Genomic DNA, 19,755 nt, shown 5'->3' on the forward strand with positions numbered 1-19,755 from the left:
AGCATCATCTAGAGGTCCTCTACCAAGATGATTCAAATTATTTCCCTGGGGTGTAATATGGCCCCGCCCCAGGGGTCACATGGTTTATATAGACTTATATAGAGAAAAACTTCGAAAAACCTCTTGTTCAAAACCACAGGGCCTAGGGCTTTGATATTTTGTATGTGACATCATCTAGTGGTCTTCTACTAAGATTGTTCAAATTATCCCCCTTAGGGTCAAATATGGCCCCGCCCCGGGGTCACTTGGTTTATATAGACTTATATAGGGAAAAACTTTGAAAAACCTCTTGTCCAAACCACAAAGCCTAGGGCTTTGGCATTTGTAATCGTGATTCTCTACCAAGTTTGTTCAAATTATCCCCCTAGGGTCAAATATGGCCCCACCCTGGGGGTCACGTGGTTCATATATATAGACTTATATAGGGAAAGGCTTTTAAAATTTTCTTGTCAATAACCTACAACATTCAAATTTGGACCACATGTATGGTTTTGAGTGGCAAGATGAACCTTGACATGAGTTGACCTTGATTTTGACCTAGTGACCTGCTTTCACATTTCTGTAGCTACAGCCTTCAAATTTGGACCACACGCATAGTTTTGTGCACTGATAAAAGCTTTGACCTTGACATTGACCTAGTGACCTACTTTCACATTTTTGAAGGTACAGGCTTCAAATTTGGACCACATGCATAGCTTTGTGTTCCGAAATGAAATTTGACCTTGATTTTGACCTAGTGACCTACTTTCACATTTTTCAAGCTACAGCCTTCAAATTTGGACCACATGCATAGTTTTGTGTACCAAAACAAACTTTGACGTTTACTTTGACCTAGTGACCTACTTTCACATTTTTGAAGGTACAGGCTTCAAATTTGGACCACATGCATAGTTCTGTGTTCCAAAATAAAATTTGACCTTGATTTTGACCTAGTGACCTCCTTTCACATTTCTCGAGCTACAGCCTTCGAATTTGGACCACATGCATAGTTTTGTGTACTGAAATGAACTTTGACCTTAAGATTGACCTAGTGACCTACTTTCACATTTCTGTAGCTACAGGCTTCAAATTTAGACCACATGCATAGGATTGTGTACCAAAACAAACTTTGACCTTGACATTGACCTAGTGACCTATTTTTACATTTTTGAAGGTACAGGCTTCAAATTTGGACCACATGCATAGATTTGTGTTCTGAAGTGTAATTTGACCTTGATTTTGACCTAGTGACCTACTTTCACATTTCTCAAGCTACAGCCTTCAAATTTGGACCACTTGCATAGTTTTGTGTACCAGAATAAACTTTGACCTCAAGATTGACCTAGTGACCTACTTTCAAATTTCTCAAACTACAGCTTCAAACTTGATGCACATGCTTAGTTTTGTGTACAAAGAACTTTGTCCTTGAAATTGATCTAGTGACCTGCTTTCACATTTCTCAAGCTACAGCTTTCAAATTTGGACCATATGCACAGTGTTGTGTACGGAAATGAAATTTGACCTTGAGCTAGTCAATAAGTCTTGAAATTTGGAACACTCAAAAATGGCACATTGGTGGGCGCCAAGATCACTCTGCGATCTCTTGTTATGTTAAGTAATATGTTGAGCTACATGTAACGAAAAAGTGTTAAAAATACTGCTTTTCATTACGGGTAAAACAGTTATTCTTTCGTTATCCCAGTTTTTTTTTCAAATGTCCCAAAGGATTTGCCTTAATGGGGCCCTTTGACACTACTTTTAAACATTCTGGAATGAACACTGGTAATATACAACAAAGTTTTTTATTTAAGGATGTAAGACTCCATGTTTACAGAAATTTTTAAACGTTTACACGATCTTTCAAACACGAAACAGTACTGTTTAAACTGCAATCAGTTATTGTCTTCAGTTATGACACTGGCTGGCTTTTTCCCTTTTACAGTGGGAGCACACAATTTTCTCAAATTAAACAGGAAAAACTATCACAAATTCAAAATAATTTTTTATAACATTTTCACAAGTTCAGGCTGTTTTGACATTTCTGCACTACGTTTGGCACTGTTTGATGCGATTCCATTGCCTCTATTGCCATACTATATTAAAGTTCACCTAGTGAAATTTGGAATGTTAATATTTTGAAAAATAAAGGCTCATACATTTGGTTTAAACAATGTTTTTATGAAATATAATGACAGTCCTGTTCTGTTACAAGAAGCAGCAAAAAGGATTGAATAGGAATTTAAGGTCTAGAAATAATTTGGAAACGTGTTTCTCAGCTCATACATTTCTTAGTGTAGGTTGCTCTGTATGCATATGTTAAGTTAATTTTCTGGGGCAAGTTATTTAATTACAATATGCTAATTAATTGATTTAATTATCATAAGTAATCTGTCTTCTGTGCATTCATTAAGAGTCGTAAGGTCTTTCGTTGAAATGTGGCTGCCTCATTTTTTGTTATAAACTTCTTGCCATTTCCATTTTTCAGTAATTTATATCATATATTATTTGTTATAAAATTGAATATTTAATTAACATAGTTTAAAGAATTTTGGATCCTTTTTTTTCATGCACCTGGTATATTGTTTTACTCAAGGGTGGTCTGTCTAAAATAAGTTCTTTGCATAACAATAGAAAAGCAGCATTATAAGCCAGTTATTTTGAAAATCACAAAAATTATAATGGGCAGCCTATGACTTTAGGGGTTCCAAGTTTGACACCAACATGTGAATGTTATAAATTGCTCCAACATCATAAAAATAGAGAGAGGGCAGATCTACGCAGATATGCCCCTGTGAAAAAGATTCATGAACATATTCATTAAACAGTTCATGAATAAATATTCATGAAAATCAAAATTTATGTTTTATGAATTTCAATATTCATGAACTTGTTCATGAATTGAAAATCATACATATTCATGAAAATCAGAATTTGTGTTTCATGAATTTCAATATTCATGAACTTGTTCATGAATTGAAAATCATACATGGATTTTAATTCATGAACTAGATTTTGATGTTCATGAATAAAATCATGAATTGAAAATCATACATGCATTTTAATTCATGAACTAGTTCCTGAATATTGAAATTCATGAAACATAAATTTTGATTTTCATGAACTATTTTTGTAAAAAAATAGAATTAAAATAAATACACCAAGTTTCATGAACTAATTCATGAACTAGTCAAGGTAACCTGGCAGGAGTGTAACACTATGAAATCTGAGAGATCTGCATGTAATGAAATTCTTTGAACAGTATCTGTAGATTTTGATACAAGAAAAATTCCTGTAGGTCAAAGTGTTGTTCAGATAGTGACCAGAGACTGTTTTTTTAGTATCTGCTGAGTCACTCTGACAATAACATTTTTCACCCTCAACAAATGATATGTTGAGTAAAACAGTAAACTAGAGTGGGATTGGGAGCATAATAAGAAGTAAACAATTGCTGTATAAATTACAAAACATTAAGTTAAACATTGTATAATCTCAAGATTGAAATTCAGATAGCTTTGCTTCAGGGTCGTGAAAACTTTTGACATTTTAAAAGGATTTTATATTTTTTAAAATGAATGATTTATGACCACTCCATAATTACTTATTTGATATTCAGTATACTTATGTTCCTTTTAAACCATTCCTAAGTGTAGTATGATAAATATTTCCTTCTTATTTGCTGCACAAACTTCTCAAAAATTGCAGATTCACATGTACAAAAAATTCCCAGCATGCAACAGAATAATGGAAACTGATCATGTGACATTATGAATTTAATGTTCATGAACATTCATGAACAGTTCATGAACTTATTCATTTATAAAAGGTAAACCTAAGTTTTATGTTTAATGAATGAACAGTTCAGAAACTCACAATTGGGTACAAGAACTGGTACTGAACCAGAGAAAGGTTTTGAATTTTAGTACTTTTTCATGAACCTGTGTTCATGAACAATTTTGGTTCTTAGTCTAGACCAACAGTAACTGTCAAGAAGTTCTTGAATGTTCAAGAACTTATTACTAGTTATAGAACATTTTTTACAGGGCATGCTAACTCAGTAATTCCTGAATCACAGTTTCAATCATTATCTGAATTTCATTTTCAAGTTCATGAATTTCTTAAATTATTTAATGGAATTTCTGAAATGTTTATGAACTACATTTACAAGTTCATGAAATGAAAGTAATATTCTTGAACTTAAGAGTTCATGAATTTAAGTTAGTGAATTTTTCCTTGTAGTTCATGAACTTTCTTGATTATTCATAATTCATGAATTCTTACAAATTCATGAATAAATTCATAAAGTTCATGAACCTATTTCACAGGGGTACGGAGCTCTGGGGTGTGAGTTCTGTTCCAGGGTTTTCTCCTCGACGATTTTACAAAAGGCATTGTGTCAAAGTCATTCATCCTCCATGTACTGCTGATTCTTGTGGAGAAGTTGGGAGTTAGTTACAGAGAACAGGTTAATACTGAGGAGGGTAGGTAAACTGCCTGCCATTACCTAACTGAAATACTGTTGAAAAATGGGGCAAAACACAAAGTAAACAAACAAAATTTTAGGACAGAGAGGCAGAATCTTATCAATCTACCTTTTGACAAAAGCAATGACCTTTTTTAGCCCACCATTATCAGATGGTGGGCTATTAAAATCACTCTGCGTCCGTGGTCCGTCCGTCATTCCGTCTGTCCGTCCGTCCGTCCGTTAACAATTTCTCGTTATCGCATCTCCTCAGAAACTACTGGGGGGATTTTGACCAAACTTTGTCAGAATGATGTATTGGTACCCTAGTTGTGTCCCCCTGAAAATCAGACTGGTTCAACAATTTATGAGTGAGTTATGCCCCTTTGTTTATTTTTATAATTTATATAGATTTATATAGGGAAAAACTTTGAAAACCTTCTTGTCCTAAACCACAGAGCCTAGGGCTTTGATATTTGGTATGAAGCATCATCTAGTGGTCCTCTACCAAGATGATTCAAATTATTTCTCTGGGGTCAAGTATGGCCCCGCCCTGGGGGTCACATGGTTTATATAGACTTATATAGGGAAAAACTTTGAATAACCTCTTGTCCAAAACCACAGGGCCTAGGGCTTTGATATTTTGTATGTGACATCATCTAGTGGTCTTCAACTAAGATTGTTCAAATTATACCCCTAGGGTCAAATATGGCCCCGCCCTGGGGGTCATATGGTTTACATAGACTTGTATAGGGAAAAACTTTGAAAATCTTCTTGTCCAAACCACAAAGCCTAGGGCTTTGATACTTGTAATGTAGCATCATCTAGTGGTTCTCTACCAAGTTTGTTCAAATTATCCTCCTAGGGTTAAATATGGCCCTGCCCTGGGGGTCACATGGTTCATATAGACTTATATAGGGAAAAGCTTTTAAAATGTTCTTGTCAGTAACTACAACATTCAAACTTGGACCACATGTATGGTTTTGAGTGGCAAGATGAACCTTGACATGAGTTGACCTTGATTTTGACCTAGTGACCTACTTTCACATTTCTGTAGCTACAGCCTTCAAATTTGGACCACATGCATAATTTTGTGCACTGGAAAAAAGTTTGACCATTATTTTGACCTAGTGACCTACTTTCACATTTTTGAAGGTACAGGCATCAAATTTGGACCATATGCATAGTTTCATGTTTCAAAATGAAATTTGACATTGATATTGACCTAGTGACCTACTTTCACATTTCTCAAGCTACAGCCTTCAAATTTGGACTACATGCATAGTTTTGTGTACCGAAAAAAACTTTGACCTTGACATTGACCTAGTGACCTACTTTCACATTATTGAAGGTACAGGCTTCAAATTTGGACCACTTGCATAGTTTTGTATTCTGAAATAAAATTTGACCTTGATTTTGACCTAGTGACCTACTTTAACATTTCTCAAGCTACAGCCTTCAAATTTGGACCACTTGCATAGTTTTGTGTACTGAAATGACCTTTGACCTTTACATTGACCTAGTGACCTACTTTCACATTTTTAAGGTACAGGCTTCAAATTTGGACCACATGCACAGTTTTGTATTCCGAAATAAAATTTGACATTGATTTTGACCTAGTGACCTACTTTTACATTTCTCAAGCTACAGCCTTCAAATTTGGACCACATGCATAGTTTTGTGTACTGAAACAAACTTTGACCTTTACATTGACCTAGTGACCTACTTTCACGTTTTTGAAGGTACAGGCTTCAAATTTTGACCACATGCATAGTTTTGTATTACGAAGTAAAATTTGACCTGGATTTTGACCTAGTGACCTACTTTTACATTTCTCAAACTACAGCCTTCAAATTTGGACCACTTGCATAGTTTTATGTACCGAAATGAACTTTGACCTTAAGATTGACCTAGTGACCTACTTTCACATTTCTGTAGCTACAGGCTTCAAATTTAGGACCACATGCATAGTTTTGTATACCGAAACAAACTTTGACCTTGACATTGACCTAGTGACCTACTTTCACATTTTTGAAGGTACAGGCTTCAAATTTGGACCACATGCATAGATTTGTGTTGTGTACGGAAATGAAATTTGACCTTGAGCTAGTCAATAAGTCTTGAAATTTGGAACACTCAAAAATGGCACATTGGTGGGCGCCAAGATCACTCTGTGATCTCTTGTTTCAATTAAGAACTTTGATAATTGTGATTTATTTTCACTTGAATCTGTTGCATAAAGGTAGCAGATTCCAGCTTTTGGACTTTTCGCAAGACAGCCGGAGACCGTCTTCCTTTTGATTCAGCAAAAATCAACTAAACCCAGAGATTTGAAAGAAATAAAGCATATAGCTATCATGTATTTGTATGCTTCCTTAAAATCCATTAACAATATTTGCCATTTATAAGACTCTGTAGTCCAAACTTAACTAATAATAAACTAAGGTTCGTGAAAATATGGACCAATCTTCCAAAATATTACCATATTTGCATGGCCAGGTGGCAAAAAATTAGGGGAAAAGGAGGAGTCCCAACAATGCACAATGCCTTGTATACAAACCTCTCCCGTACCTATTCTGCATAACAAAACCGATTACTTTTTTTCGGACTCCATGCTGAATTATGTCTCACCCCCCTCTGGGGGAGACATATTGTTTTTGCCCTGTCTGTCCGTCCTTCCGTCCGTCCGTACGTCACACTTCATTTCCGAGCAATAACTGGAGAACCATTTGACCTAAACCCTTCAAACTTCATAGGGTTGTAGGGCTGCTGGAGTAGACGACCCCCATTGTTTTTGGGGTCACTCCGTCAAAGGTCAGTGTCACAGGGCCTGAACATTGAAAACCATTTCCAATCAATAACTAGAGAACCACTTGACCCAGAATGTTGAAACTTCATAGAATGATTGGTCATGAAGAGTAGATGACCCCTATTGATTTTGGGGTCACTCCATCAAAGGTCAAGGTCACAGGGGCCTGAACATTGAAAACCATTTCCGATCAATAACTAGAGAACCACTTGACCCAGAATGTTGAAACTTCATAGGATGATTGGTCATGAAGAGTAGATGACCCGTATTGTTTTTGGGGTCACTCCGTCAAAGGTCAAGGTCACAGGGGCCTGAACATTGAAAACCATTTCCGATCAATAACTGGAGAACCACTTGACCCAGAATGTTGAAACTTCATAGGATAATTGGTCATTTAGAGTAGATGACCCCTATTGTTTTTAGGGTCACTCCGTCAAAGGTCAAGGTCGCGGGCCTGAACATTGAAAACCATTTCTGATCAATAACTTGAGTACCACTTGACCCAGAAAGTTGAAACTTCATAGGATGGTTGTACATGCAAAGTAGATGACCCCTATTGATTTTGGAGTCACTCTGTTAAAGGTCAAGGTCACAGGGGCATGAACATTGAAAACCATTTCCGGTCAGTAACTTGAGAACCACTAGACCCAGAATGTTGAAACTTCATAGGATGATTGTTCATGCAGAATAAATGACCCCTATTGTTTTTGGGGTCACTCCGTTAAAGGTCAAGGTCACAGGGGCCTGAACATTGATAACCATTTCCTATCAGTAACTTCTGAACCTCTTGATCCAGGATGTTGAAACTTCATAGGATGATTGAACATGCAGAGTAGATGACCCCTATTGATTTTGGGGGTCACTCTGTTAAAGGTCAAGGTCACAGGAGCCTGAACATGGAAAACAATTTCCGATCAATAACTTGAGAACCACTTGACCCAGAATGTTGAAACTTCATAGGATGATTGAACATGCAGAGTAGATGATCCCTATTGATTTTTGGGGTCAGTCTATTAAAGGTCAGGGTCGCAGGGGCCTGGTCATGTAAAATCATTTCTGGAGAATAACTTGAGAACCACTTGACCTAGAATGTTGAAACTTAATAGGATGATTGGACATGCAGAGTAGATGACCCCTGTTTATTTTGAGGTCACTTGATCAAAGGTCAAGGTCAAAGGAGCCTGAACAGTGACTTGAGAACCACTGAGCCAATAGTGTTGAAATTTAGCGGGATGACTGGACATGCCAAGTAGATGACCCCTATTGCAGCCAACCATCTCGACTTTCGCTCCTGACCCCTATTGACTTCTTGCCTATAGGACTTTGCATTGGGGGAGACGTGTGCTTTTTTACAAAAGCAATTTCTAGTTAGGCCTCTGTTTTAATTGACATACAGCCAGCAATCCGTCAAAATGCGCATTGAATATCATTTTGAAGGAAACACACAGGGCCTTCAGTTTTGATACTTACCTTTATTTTGGCCAATTTGCATCTAAGGCTAGAAACTACCAACTTCTACCAAAACAGGTTGAGACTTTGCTTCCATAACAGTTGCTTCGTTTGGAAAAACATCTGCCCATTAGATAAGTCTTTAATGATTCCCGGATAAAGCCATTCGTCTATATTTCATTAAAATTGTTTGTTCCAGTACCTGGGAAAAATGTGGTTAAAAAGTCATAAAGTATTTGATAATGTCACTTGATCATTGCACTCTCTTTTATAGTTCAGAATGGCATGGTTGACCTTAGGGATTGTTAAAATTTCTTATCAGGGCATATGTAACACTGTATTGAAATTATCTTATGATATTATAAAGTTCATTCATTCAAAGGCATTCAGTAATTTTATTAAAATCTTTAGGTCTATATATTTGTCAGTATATAATAAGTTGTAAATATAGAAGGTCTTTTGAAGCTAATTCCTAACTTTCAATGATATTTAGATGGTAATGTTTATGGCCTGGGATTGATTTTTTTCCTCAAGCAAGATGAAAAGATGCTTAAATGCAAGAAGAGTAAAATCTGTCAATTTAAGACCCAAAGACTGTTCAGTTTAATTCAGTGAAGAAAGAACACATGATCGTGCAAAAATTAATTTTTTCCTAAACTTTATAAAATTTTATATGCTAAAATCTTTTAAATGTTATGTGTTTTTTTATAACATCCCCCTCACACCTGTGGGGGCAGCATATAGTAATTACAGCATGCGTTTGTTTGTTCATTCATTTGTCCATTCATTCATAATGTCCCGATTTTGTGTCCAGTCTGTAACTTTGTCATTCATGGACGGATTTTAAAAAAGAATGACATGAGGATATGTTGCTTGCAAGAACCATAAATCTACATGTCTTCCTTTTTTAATATTCTTCCAACGGCCCGCTTAGCTCAGTAGGTAAGAGCGTTGGTCTACGGATCGCGGGGTCGCGAGTTCGATCCTTGGGCGGGGCTTATGTTCTCCTTGACTATTTGATAAATGACATTGTGTCTGAAATCATTAGTCCTCCACCTCTGATTCATGTGGGGAAGTTGGCAGTTACTTGCGGAGAACAGGTTTGTACTGGTACAGAATCCAGGAACACTGGTTAGGTTAACTGCCCGCCGTTATGTAACTGAAATACTGTTGAAAAACCGCATTAAACCAAAAACAAACAAACAAATCCATTGAATGTCCATCTGGATTTCTGGTCTGTAACTTTGTCATTCATGAATGGACTTCAAAAAAACTTGGCACCAATGATTAGCATGACAAGATGATGTGTCATGTTCAAGAACCATAACTCTATCCTTCTCATTTTTGAGTTATCACCCTCTATTGAATATGCTTGTCCAGGGCATCCAAACTAATGCAAATTGCAAACATTGATAGAGGACATTTAGAGAAAATGTGCAGTTGACCATAATTTACCATCTACCCATCTTTCTCTTTGAGTTATCTTCCTTTATTGAATGTCCAATCCAATTTCATGTCCAGTCTGTAACTTTGTTGTTCATGAATCATTTGATGGATTTAAAAAAAACATTTTGCACCAACGATCAGCATGACACAGCAATGTGTTGCATGCAAGAACCTTAAATCAATCACTCTTGCTTTCTGAATTCACTCCCCTTATTTAAGACCATCCTGATTTCCTGTCTGGTCTGTAACTTTGTCATTTATGGATGGATTTCAAAAACAAACTTGACACCACTGATCAGCATGACATGGTGCGGATTACCATGTCTGCATTGAATGTCAATTTGTTGTCACTAATATTATTTAGTAGCGCTTTAAGTTTTCATATTAGAAATTATAGCATGATGGTACAAAACATAAGGTTGTGAAACACTTCTGTTGATGTCTGAAACATTTTTTTAAATAATTCCTCTGCTATATTGAATTTATACACATTTAGTGGCCTAACTTTTAATATGAAAATTTAAAGCACGACTTTATCGTAAAACAACTGAGATAATGGAAATAATATTAGCAACAGCAAAATAGACATTCAATGCAGACATGGTATTCCGCACATCCATGATTTTATTTTGCTTTTCATGACAGAATAGTTTAGATTTCCTATGGCAGGTATTGTTTTACAAAAAAATCATAACCCCTTTCGAAGAATCATAACATCATCAACCTAATCATAACCCCTATAATAAACTGCAAAATTTCGGTTGTAAACAACCCTCTCACACGTTTCTGTGGGGATAAATTGAAACGTTTGTGTATCATTGATCAGCTGATGCCGACTATCTGCCGCAAGAAAACGTATGTGTTCGTAAACAATAGCAGAAAGCGGTATGGGTGGCACAGAAACACTGAAATGTCATTATGTGTACAACTTATAAAGTTGACAGGAAGCAAATAGTTGGTCACTGCACGGAAAATCTTGAATGTATCTAATAATTGTTCAATTGTGCATCGAATAGCGTTCACTGATTTTTCATTTATAGTAATATTAGAAAAAAAACGTAAGAATTCCTTACCTGTGTCACTGTTTTTACGTGAAAACCATCATAACCGGAAATCACAACAGAAGCATTTCCATATATAACCAAAAGGTTATGATTCTGGAGATTACCGGGTTTGAAGTGAGTGACTGTAAATCTATACATTTTTGAAGTCTTTATCATGTTTACAATTCTCTAAAGATTTTAGTGAATAAAATTTCATAAAGTATTATTTGCCATCTTAGGTTCTTTTAGATGCTGTGGGACTAAATAAGTTAAGTTTCTTAATGTTTAATTACTCAAAATGAATAATGATTTAATCTTACCATTTAGACTTTTTTTGTGCTATGTAGTTTGATTAATTGTGCAATTACAGATGATATGTGAGTAAATCACTTTGTCAAAAAAAAACATACATGATGAATAGAGAATTATAAAACTTCTGGTACTTTGGCTGATAAATGACGTCAATTTCTACAAAAAAGTACAAATAAGACATTGGGTGATGATATGTAGTGAAGTAACTTCTAAATGTTATATATGATTAATCGCTTGTATTTCTTTTTATTTTGTATATAGTGTGGGGGGAAGTCCGAACCATAATTATGTTACCTAATTTTTTGTTACTGATCTTTTCATGAGAATGCAAATGACTCAGAAGTTTACTGTGTGAAGAAATTTATATGAAAATCAACAATAAATGAGCCGTGCCATGAGAAAAGCAACATAGTGGCTTTGCGACCAGCATGGATCCAGACCAGTCTGCGCATCCATGCAGTCTGGTCAGGATCCATGCTGTTCGCTAACAGTTTCTCTAATTCCAGTAGGCTTTGAAAGCGAATAGCATGGATCCTGACCAGACTGCACGGATGCGCAGGCTGGTCTGGATCCATGCTGGTTGCAAAGCCACTATGTTGGTTTTCTCATGGCACGGCTCAAATGTTATTGATATTGTTTACAAAGTCAAGTTGAAGTGTTTCTGAAGTTCCTTGTCAGTTCTTTTACTGCTTCCTCGAGTGTACCGTTACAATTCATGGTGGCCGCAAGTGAGAATCTATGGCCTTTTGTTAAGATACAAAACCTTCACAAATGACTGACCAGAGGCTGCTAGCAGTTAGCTATTGATGATCATATTGTCTTAGCATCTTCAAACTTACGGAATGTTGGTAGCAGTGATAGAACCATGGCTAGAGCTTCTCTGTTATAAACATTTTAAAGACACACCACAACCTGGTGACCTACTTTTTCCTCCCACATGAACTTCCTGAAAATCATTCTGATAACAGCTATATGACAGGTGGACAATTTAGGCTCTCCCTGAATTAATGTGTTTTCACAACTTTATCTGCAAATTTCATTCAGTCAGTTTTTTGTGTTTTCATTAAACTTAAACATCATAAAATTCATAACCAGTAGGTCAAAGGCAGAAGTCACAATGACCATTAATCTGGTAATTGTTTCTTGTTAATAACTGGAGAATGCTTAGGCCTTAGGTCACGGTGACTTTGAAACTGAAAATGGTTAAGAATGCTTGGGCATATACTGCAAAACTTAATATATGATTACCTATGATCAGCAGATAAACCATAATAGCTTAGTGGGTCATAGTGATGGGCAAATCGGTTAGATTTGCCAACCGATTAATCAGCATAATCGGACAAGCCAACCGATTCGATTAATCGGATATAATCGGATAATCAGTTACTCTAGTTGCATATCTATAAGTTCACCTCACAATGTATGTTTTTTCATTAAGAAATGAACCTCACAGACATCAAATATACTATTTCTATTGTATCCCTTCATAAATATGAGTAAGTTAACAGCATAAAAGTAAAATATTTGTGAAAATAGTAACCTTCAAATCAGGTACTGTCTTAATTTTGCCAGGGACTTATCCAGTGATATTATATTATTAAATTAAAATTATTTGGAGCAAAAAAAAGTATTAACAAATTATTAATTCTTAGTTAACGACTGGACTGATTTTAATCCCACAAAATCAAAAACTGAAAATACTTTTGCTAATATGCTTGCGTAAGTCTTATGGCATGCTATGCATACTGCCATACTAATGTCAAAAGGTTTAGGTTGATGGTTTTCCCCGGCTTATTTTTGTAAAAGTCATATCTCTTCCAAAATCTGGGTGATCACAGATGACATCAATTTCTTTTGACACTTTGGAGGAAGAAGTTTTTACGTAGAGTAGTTTCCCTTGGCGTAATTGCCCCAAAGAACTGTAAATACCAGAAAGAATAAGGTCAGAAACAACTAAATTATCTGTTAGGTTGACAAGAAATTAATCCGTCAGGGAAAAGTGAAGTCGGCGATTGCGCTCATGAATGCAACGCCGACGATTATTCGATTGTCGCCGATTGTCGGCCCATCACTAGTGGGTCAGAAGGTCAAATGGTCAAGGTGACCTTGAGAGTATTAACATCAGTTTGTAGAGAATGCTAGAGCCTACCACCATCAAACTGTGAAGCATGGTGGTCATAGGTCATTTGGTGAACCACTTATTATGTCAAAAGTTAATATCCCCTGCCTACTTAGCTCAGTTAGTTTGATTCCTGGGCGAGGCGTATGTTCTCCATGATGAATTGATGGAAACGTGTCTGAAATCATTACATCCCTCACCTACAATTCATTCGAAGAAGTTGACAGTTACTTGCGTAGTATTGGTTCAGAATCTAGGAATACTGACCAGTTACATTAACTTACCCAAAACAAAGAAACAAACAAATGTCAAAAACACAGCATACTTGAGACTGAAAATTATATAATGTGAAATCATTATTTTTCGTGGGGGATTAATTTTCATAGATTTAGTGGTTCAGCACAACCATGAAATTAAAAGTAGATACTAAAAATAGTAGTTTTTCATAGCGTAACTTGACAGACAGCACTATTATTTGCATTTATTCATCTCTGCTCTGAAATGTTTATACACTAGCCTTTATTTTTACAGACTTAGTACACTTTGCGACTATTAAATATTATAAAATTGCTAGATTTGCATCTGATGCATTATTACCCAATTCACATTACACGTTTCTCGGCAGGAAATAACACATGCTCATGTTCAACAGCTTGTAATTTTATATCGCTGGTGCTACGGTTTTGACACTTTTTAATTGGCGCCAACTTTTCATACTGAATATTTCACAGTTTCATTAAGTTTTGCAAATTAGGGGTCGTATAAGATAACGCGATTGTTAATTGGCACATGATCACTCGCCAATCTCACGCGGCGTAGATTGCAAATTCGGTAGCCATGGTAGCACTGTTTGACACGTGTAGGTTTCACATGTAAGAACAAAATAATATACTGGATCTAGTCCTGTGGAAGTAATAAAGAACAAATTTGAAAATTTGAATTCCAGGAATTTACGTCTCCACGAAACAGCCGTTTTGGCCAAAAGCCGATGAAATTAAATGATTTCACAGTATTCAGTTTCTTCTTACAGGCAATTTTGAGGGAGTAAAACCACATCTGCCAGTATTCATGAACATCATCTCAATCTTGTAAATCTTATAGCACCACCATTGCTTATAAGCCTGATAATGAGTGCAATTTCAGACACTTCAAGGCTAGTTTGCAGAAATGCATTGGACATGATGAGAAGCAAGTTGTGCAAAGTGCACTGAAATTGAATGTCTGCTGATTACAGAGTGCAACAGATCAATTCAGGGGCAAACACAATGATTATAAAGTAGCTGACTTGTAATTGTCCATTAGATCCAGCTTGCTGTTACACTAATTGTTCTTCCTATCTTTGCAAGCTGCCAACAAAAATCGAAGAGGTTTAACCAGAAGGACAAATGAGATCTTGGCTTGTAATTGAAGGGTTGCTTTCTGAAATTACAGTATCTTGATATTTACTGAATGTCCGCTTGTCACTTGGCTGAAGGATGAAACCGCTTCCTGACACTTGTGATGGGAAAATCTCTCTCTGTAAAATTGTGTCAACAATTAGCTCACAAGTGTCTATGGCCTTGATCAAGAGATTAGCTTTGTTTTATTCATGTCTTCTTGTGTACAGTATATCTTCTTTGAGTAACCCTTCTGAAAAGTGCATTTTTACATTTTTCAAAAAGAATAAGTTAGTATTTCTAAAAGCAATTTTTGTATTTTAGTGTCCAGAAGAAAATCATTGCTAATAATGTGTCTGTCCATCTGTCTGTCAGTCATTATCCTCCATTTGGCAATTGACTTAATAAAGATTTGCTTTAAACAATTTCTACTTACAGAGTGCAAGATGGATCTTTACCTCAGTTGCAATTGGTCTGAAGTATTATATTGACCACAAGTGCTCAGGTTCATTCAGATGGTTCTGCTCATGATACCCGATTACATTAGGTCTGATACAGTTTTGAATAGAAATAGAGTACTTTAGTGCAACAAACATGAAATGCTTGGTTAATGATCTCTTGACCAAATTTGTTCTGTCCCATCCTGACATGTTCCTCTCCTAGTTGTGTTCAGTTATGTCTGTTCCACTGCACACAGGAGTCAGTTTACCCAAGAGAGCTGTTGAGGACCAACTTGGCCCTATTGTATTGAATATCACAACCACGCCTATGACACAGCACTGAGGGAGCGGACTCAAACTTAAAGCCTTTATCACAATTTCTAAAGATCAATGTTATATTTAGTCATTTGCATGGCCATCCCTTCCAAGCATTAAAGGAATTCTTAAGTCATGATATAGACAAAAATTCACAGCTGTGAAAAAAATCTTACTTTCTGAGTTATTTAATGAGGTATTGATTTCATATTGTACTTTAGATATTATTTTGTCACGGAGAAATTGTGCTGCAGCATCTTTGAAACAAATTTTATATCATAATACACTTGTCACAGCTGCTACTGCCGCTGAATTGTCATATTTAAGCATTCCTTTCAGCCGAATTGTCATATTTAAACATTCCTTTCAGCTATTTTCAGTGCTGGCCCAACTTCTATCCAGTCAGAATGTGAATTTTCTAGTTTTATGGCTGAAGATCTCTGCTCATAATGATAACTTCTGTTCTGTCTTGCAACTTGAGAGATGCACAAGCATGGCACACCTGCCATGCCTACTTTTTGATATTCATTTGTTGTCTTGGCTTAGTGCAACCAAATTTTCTTCGTTTTCCACACAGTCAGTCTGAAAAGCATTGAGATAAAAATTGAGCAAGTCCGTCACTGTTTTTCAGGATAGAGGCTGTATTTTGTAATGATGGCTTTTATAATTGTAAACATGCTCATGTATACAAGTTGAGCCTTTCCATAAAGCAGGTGCTTTAAATACATATATATTTCAAATAATGAAACTGGTTTGCATTGTGCACATAGGCTAAGTCAGCAATCCTATAAATTAGCAATAATGATATGGTATGGTAGGATAATAGATTTGCAAGGTCTGCAGATTAAGTTGTTTGTACTTTTATAATGAGTTTAGAATTTTCTCTGAAAATCTTTTTTGCTCTCATAAAGTTGATCTCAAAAGAGAGATAAGGAAGATTGAAAATATTTCTGAAACACTATCAAAATGGACTTCATATGATGAGACATAAATTTTAAAGGAGACTATAAAGAAGGCATGGCCGGGTGTTATTTTGTAATTGTCTGTCATTGAGTCTTTGGCAAGGTAGCAGAAGAATGCCTTTCTAGTAAATTTTCACCTTGCACAGGGTGTTAGTTTATAATTGCCTGTCATTGAGTCTGAGGCAAGGTAGTCTTGTATGTTTATGCATAATATACAAATTCTTTCTTGATAAGTTCTAAGTATGGCTATCAAAATTGAGAACATTACAGTTTAGAAATTGACCATACAAGTTCAATATGTGCTTGTAAAACCTGTATATAAAGGCTTCAGTGTAGCAAGCAGTTTGATAAAAGTTATAAGACAAATTTTAGCAGACGCATATCATCATGTGTAGAGATTTAGAGTTACATCAGGGTGGTCAGAGAGTTCCAAGACCAGTTAGTCTGAAGTCCGGCTAGTTTGAAGACCTACTTCTCGAAAGACCTGCTAGTCTGAAGGTTCGCCAGTCCGATGGCTCGTCAGTTTAAAAGTTTAAACCTACTCAGAATATCTGCCAGTCTGAAGGTGAGCTAGTTTTAAGGCTTGTGCTAGTCTGAATTAGATGTTCTGCATGACTGGTTTTCAGACTGCTGGAAGAAAGTTGACTTGGCCTTTGGAGTAATGAGGATTTGGACATACAGCTTGGCAGATCTGTAGTCAGTGATGAATTTCACACTACTGGGCCTTTGGACTGGCATGCCTTCAGACTAGCCTGCCTTTGAACTCTTTGGCCTTCAGTCAGATGTACTGGTACATGTACAAATATGAAATTGTTACCTGTCTTTGGTCTGGGTATCATGCAGCTTCTTTCTGCCTCATTTGCCCAGAATACCATAATAAAGTTTAACATTGTAAAAGGGATAGGAAATTTCTTCAGTTTTAGCTATTTATGTTTTGAAATACAAAAAGAATATTGCACTAAAAATAAAGAATTTTTCAATTTATCATTTTACTGTGGAGCTTCACTGAGGAGCAGTTTTTACAGGGAATGCTTCATTATTTATGCACACAATTTTTTTCGGAATTAGCATTTGATTATTAAGTTTGAGCTCTCTTTTATCTTAATTTAAAACTCATTTCGAAATTGAATTCAGAAAGCAGGAAGCTGTTTTTTGTTGTTGTTTTTTTGAAGGACAGAATGCATTTTATTGATAATACATTAGCTATTCCCAATGGATTTTATCATAATAGCGATTGCTTTCTGCAAATATCAGTTGGTAACATGAAATAACCAGCTAACCAGTGGGCTTAATTACCTATAATTTTCCTGACTCAGCTAGATTTTGTCACCAGAGTGGTGTCAGAAATGGCTGGGAATGATACAGGTTATCTCGGCTGAATGTAATTGTGTTCTGTGTCCATTTTGTGGTAAAAAGAAATAGTGTCAGACATTCCATTTAGAAGTTTTTTCAGTGTCCTATGTCCTAAATTTACTTATGTGAAAATCTAATCTGGCCAATAATAGTTGTTCTCTCTCCATATTCAAAGTGTTATAAAGAGGACAATCACATTTGCAAACAGTTTTGTATTATTATTCATTAGATGTAAAATTAGAGCCCCCATTGTTGTCTTGTTTAAATGAAGCTGTAAACATCTGGTCTTTTGTCGGCAGTTGAAAGAGTCCTTTTCAAAATTCTGCAAGCAGTTGTTGTCGGTTGCTCAAAAAGTTGTTTTTATTGGTTAATCAACAGTTCTTTTAAACATTTGCAAACAACTTTCCTTATTTGTGGGTTGCCAAAACTTTGCATGAAACTCTCCTATGGTTAGTAGCTCAAAAGAATTTTTTGCTGTTTGTTACTCAAAAGAAAGCTGTAAGCTGGTAGCTCGAAGATTTTTTTCTGGAAAGTGAACATAGCTGTTCATTGATTGATGGCTCAAAGAGTTTTTAGAAGAAAGCTTAAGCAGCTATCCTTTCAATGGCTTCTCAAAGAGTTCTAAATCATTTTAAGAAAGTTGTAAGCAGTTGTCCTCTGGATGGTTGGTTCAGAAGAGTTTCTTATAAAGCTGTCTTTTTGTTAGTTGCTCAAGAAGTAACACATTTTTGGTTAGTGTGCTACATAAATTGATTTAAAGATTTTCCAGGTAACTCTGTTAACTTGCTTCTTTCAGACATTCATATATTTTGTTTTCTACTTTCAGAGCCCCCGCCTAGACAATTTGCCAGAAGAAAATCAGGTAATACTTTTTTACTCTGTTTTTGCATGTAATATGGTGTCTGTTTCCAATCTAAAACTGAAGAAAGCTTAGGTCTACAGGCTTCAAATTTCATAGGATGATTGCCTGTGGTCAGTAGATAATCTTTATTGTTTTGTTAGGTCACAGGTCAAGGTCAAAGTGTCCTTGAGACTGAAAATGGTTTCTGCTTGATAACTGAAGGACGCTTTGGCCAACAGTTGTCAAACTTCATAGGATGATTGCCTGTGGTTTACCGTTAGTAAGAACCTCTATTGTTTTGGGGTCTGTACGTCAAAGGTCAAAGTTACAGTAACCTTGGGACTGAAAACAATAACTGAAGAATGCTTTGGCACATGAACCTTACAACTTGGTTGGCAGATGGCCCCTATCAGTTTTGAGGGTCATTGTTCAGAGGTCATAGGCAAGGTCATGGTGACAGTGACCTTGGCTTGGAATATGGTTTCCATCTTAACTCAAAGTCTTTCTGCTATGGGGTCCTTCAAAAGATCAAAGTTTAAGGTCATAGTTACCTTGAGATTGAAAACAGTTTCCGAATGTTTTGGCCTACAGGCGTCGAACCGTTTTTAAAAGTTGCCTGTGGTCAGTAGATAACCCTTATTGTTTTTGCGGTCAGTTGATCAAAGGACAAAGGTTATAGTGATCTTGGGCGGCCATTCCAGGGGACATGTGTGTTTTACAAACATGTCTTGTTTTTCTTTTATTCTTTTTTAGTTTTAGTTAATTTTATGCCAGTTCTACATTTTTGTTGGTTTTCAGATATAAATACTGATTCTCTCTCTCTCTCTCTCTCTCTCTCTCTCTCTCTCTCTT

General features: G+C 36.0%; 2 protein-coding genes across 5 annotated transcripts in view; both read left to right on the forward strand.

The window, feature by feature from the left end:
* The window catches only part of LOC123528430 (ectopic P granules protein 5 homolog), a 307,990-nt gene that overhangs the window by 250,455 nt on the left and 37,780 nt on the right, over positions 1-19,755 (forward strand). The gene's annotated exons all lie outside the window — the stretch shown is intronic.
* LOC123528810 (cAMP-dependent protein kinase type II regulatory subunit-like) overlaps positions 1-19,755 on the forward strand; it is a 125,403-nt gene that overhangs the window by 17,605 nt on the left and 88,043 nt on the right. Inside the window, exon 2 of the mRNA XM_045308817.2 lies at positions 18,889-18,924. Within this exon, the coding sequence (XP_045164752.1) occupies positions 18,889-18,924 (36 nt within the window). The remainder of the gene's footprint in view (positions 1-18,888; positions 18,925-19,755) is intronic.

This window comes from Mercenaria mercenaria, chromosome 13 (genome assembly GCF_021730395.1).
Source record: "Mercenaria mercenaria strain notata chromosome 13, MADL_Memer_1, whole genome shotgun sequence".
In the NCBI taxonomy this organism is placed as follows: Eukaryota; Metazoa; Mollusca; class Bivalvia; order Venerida; family Veneridae; genus Mercenaria; species Mercenaria mercenaria.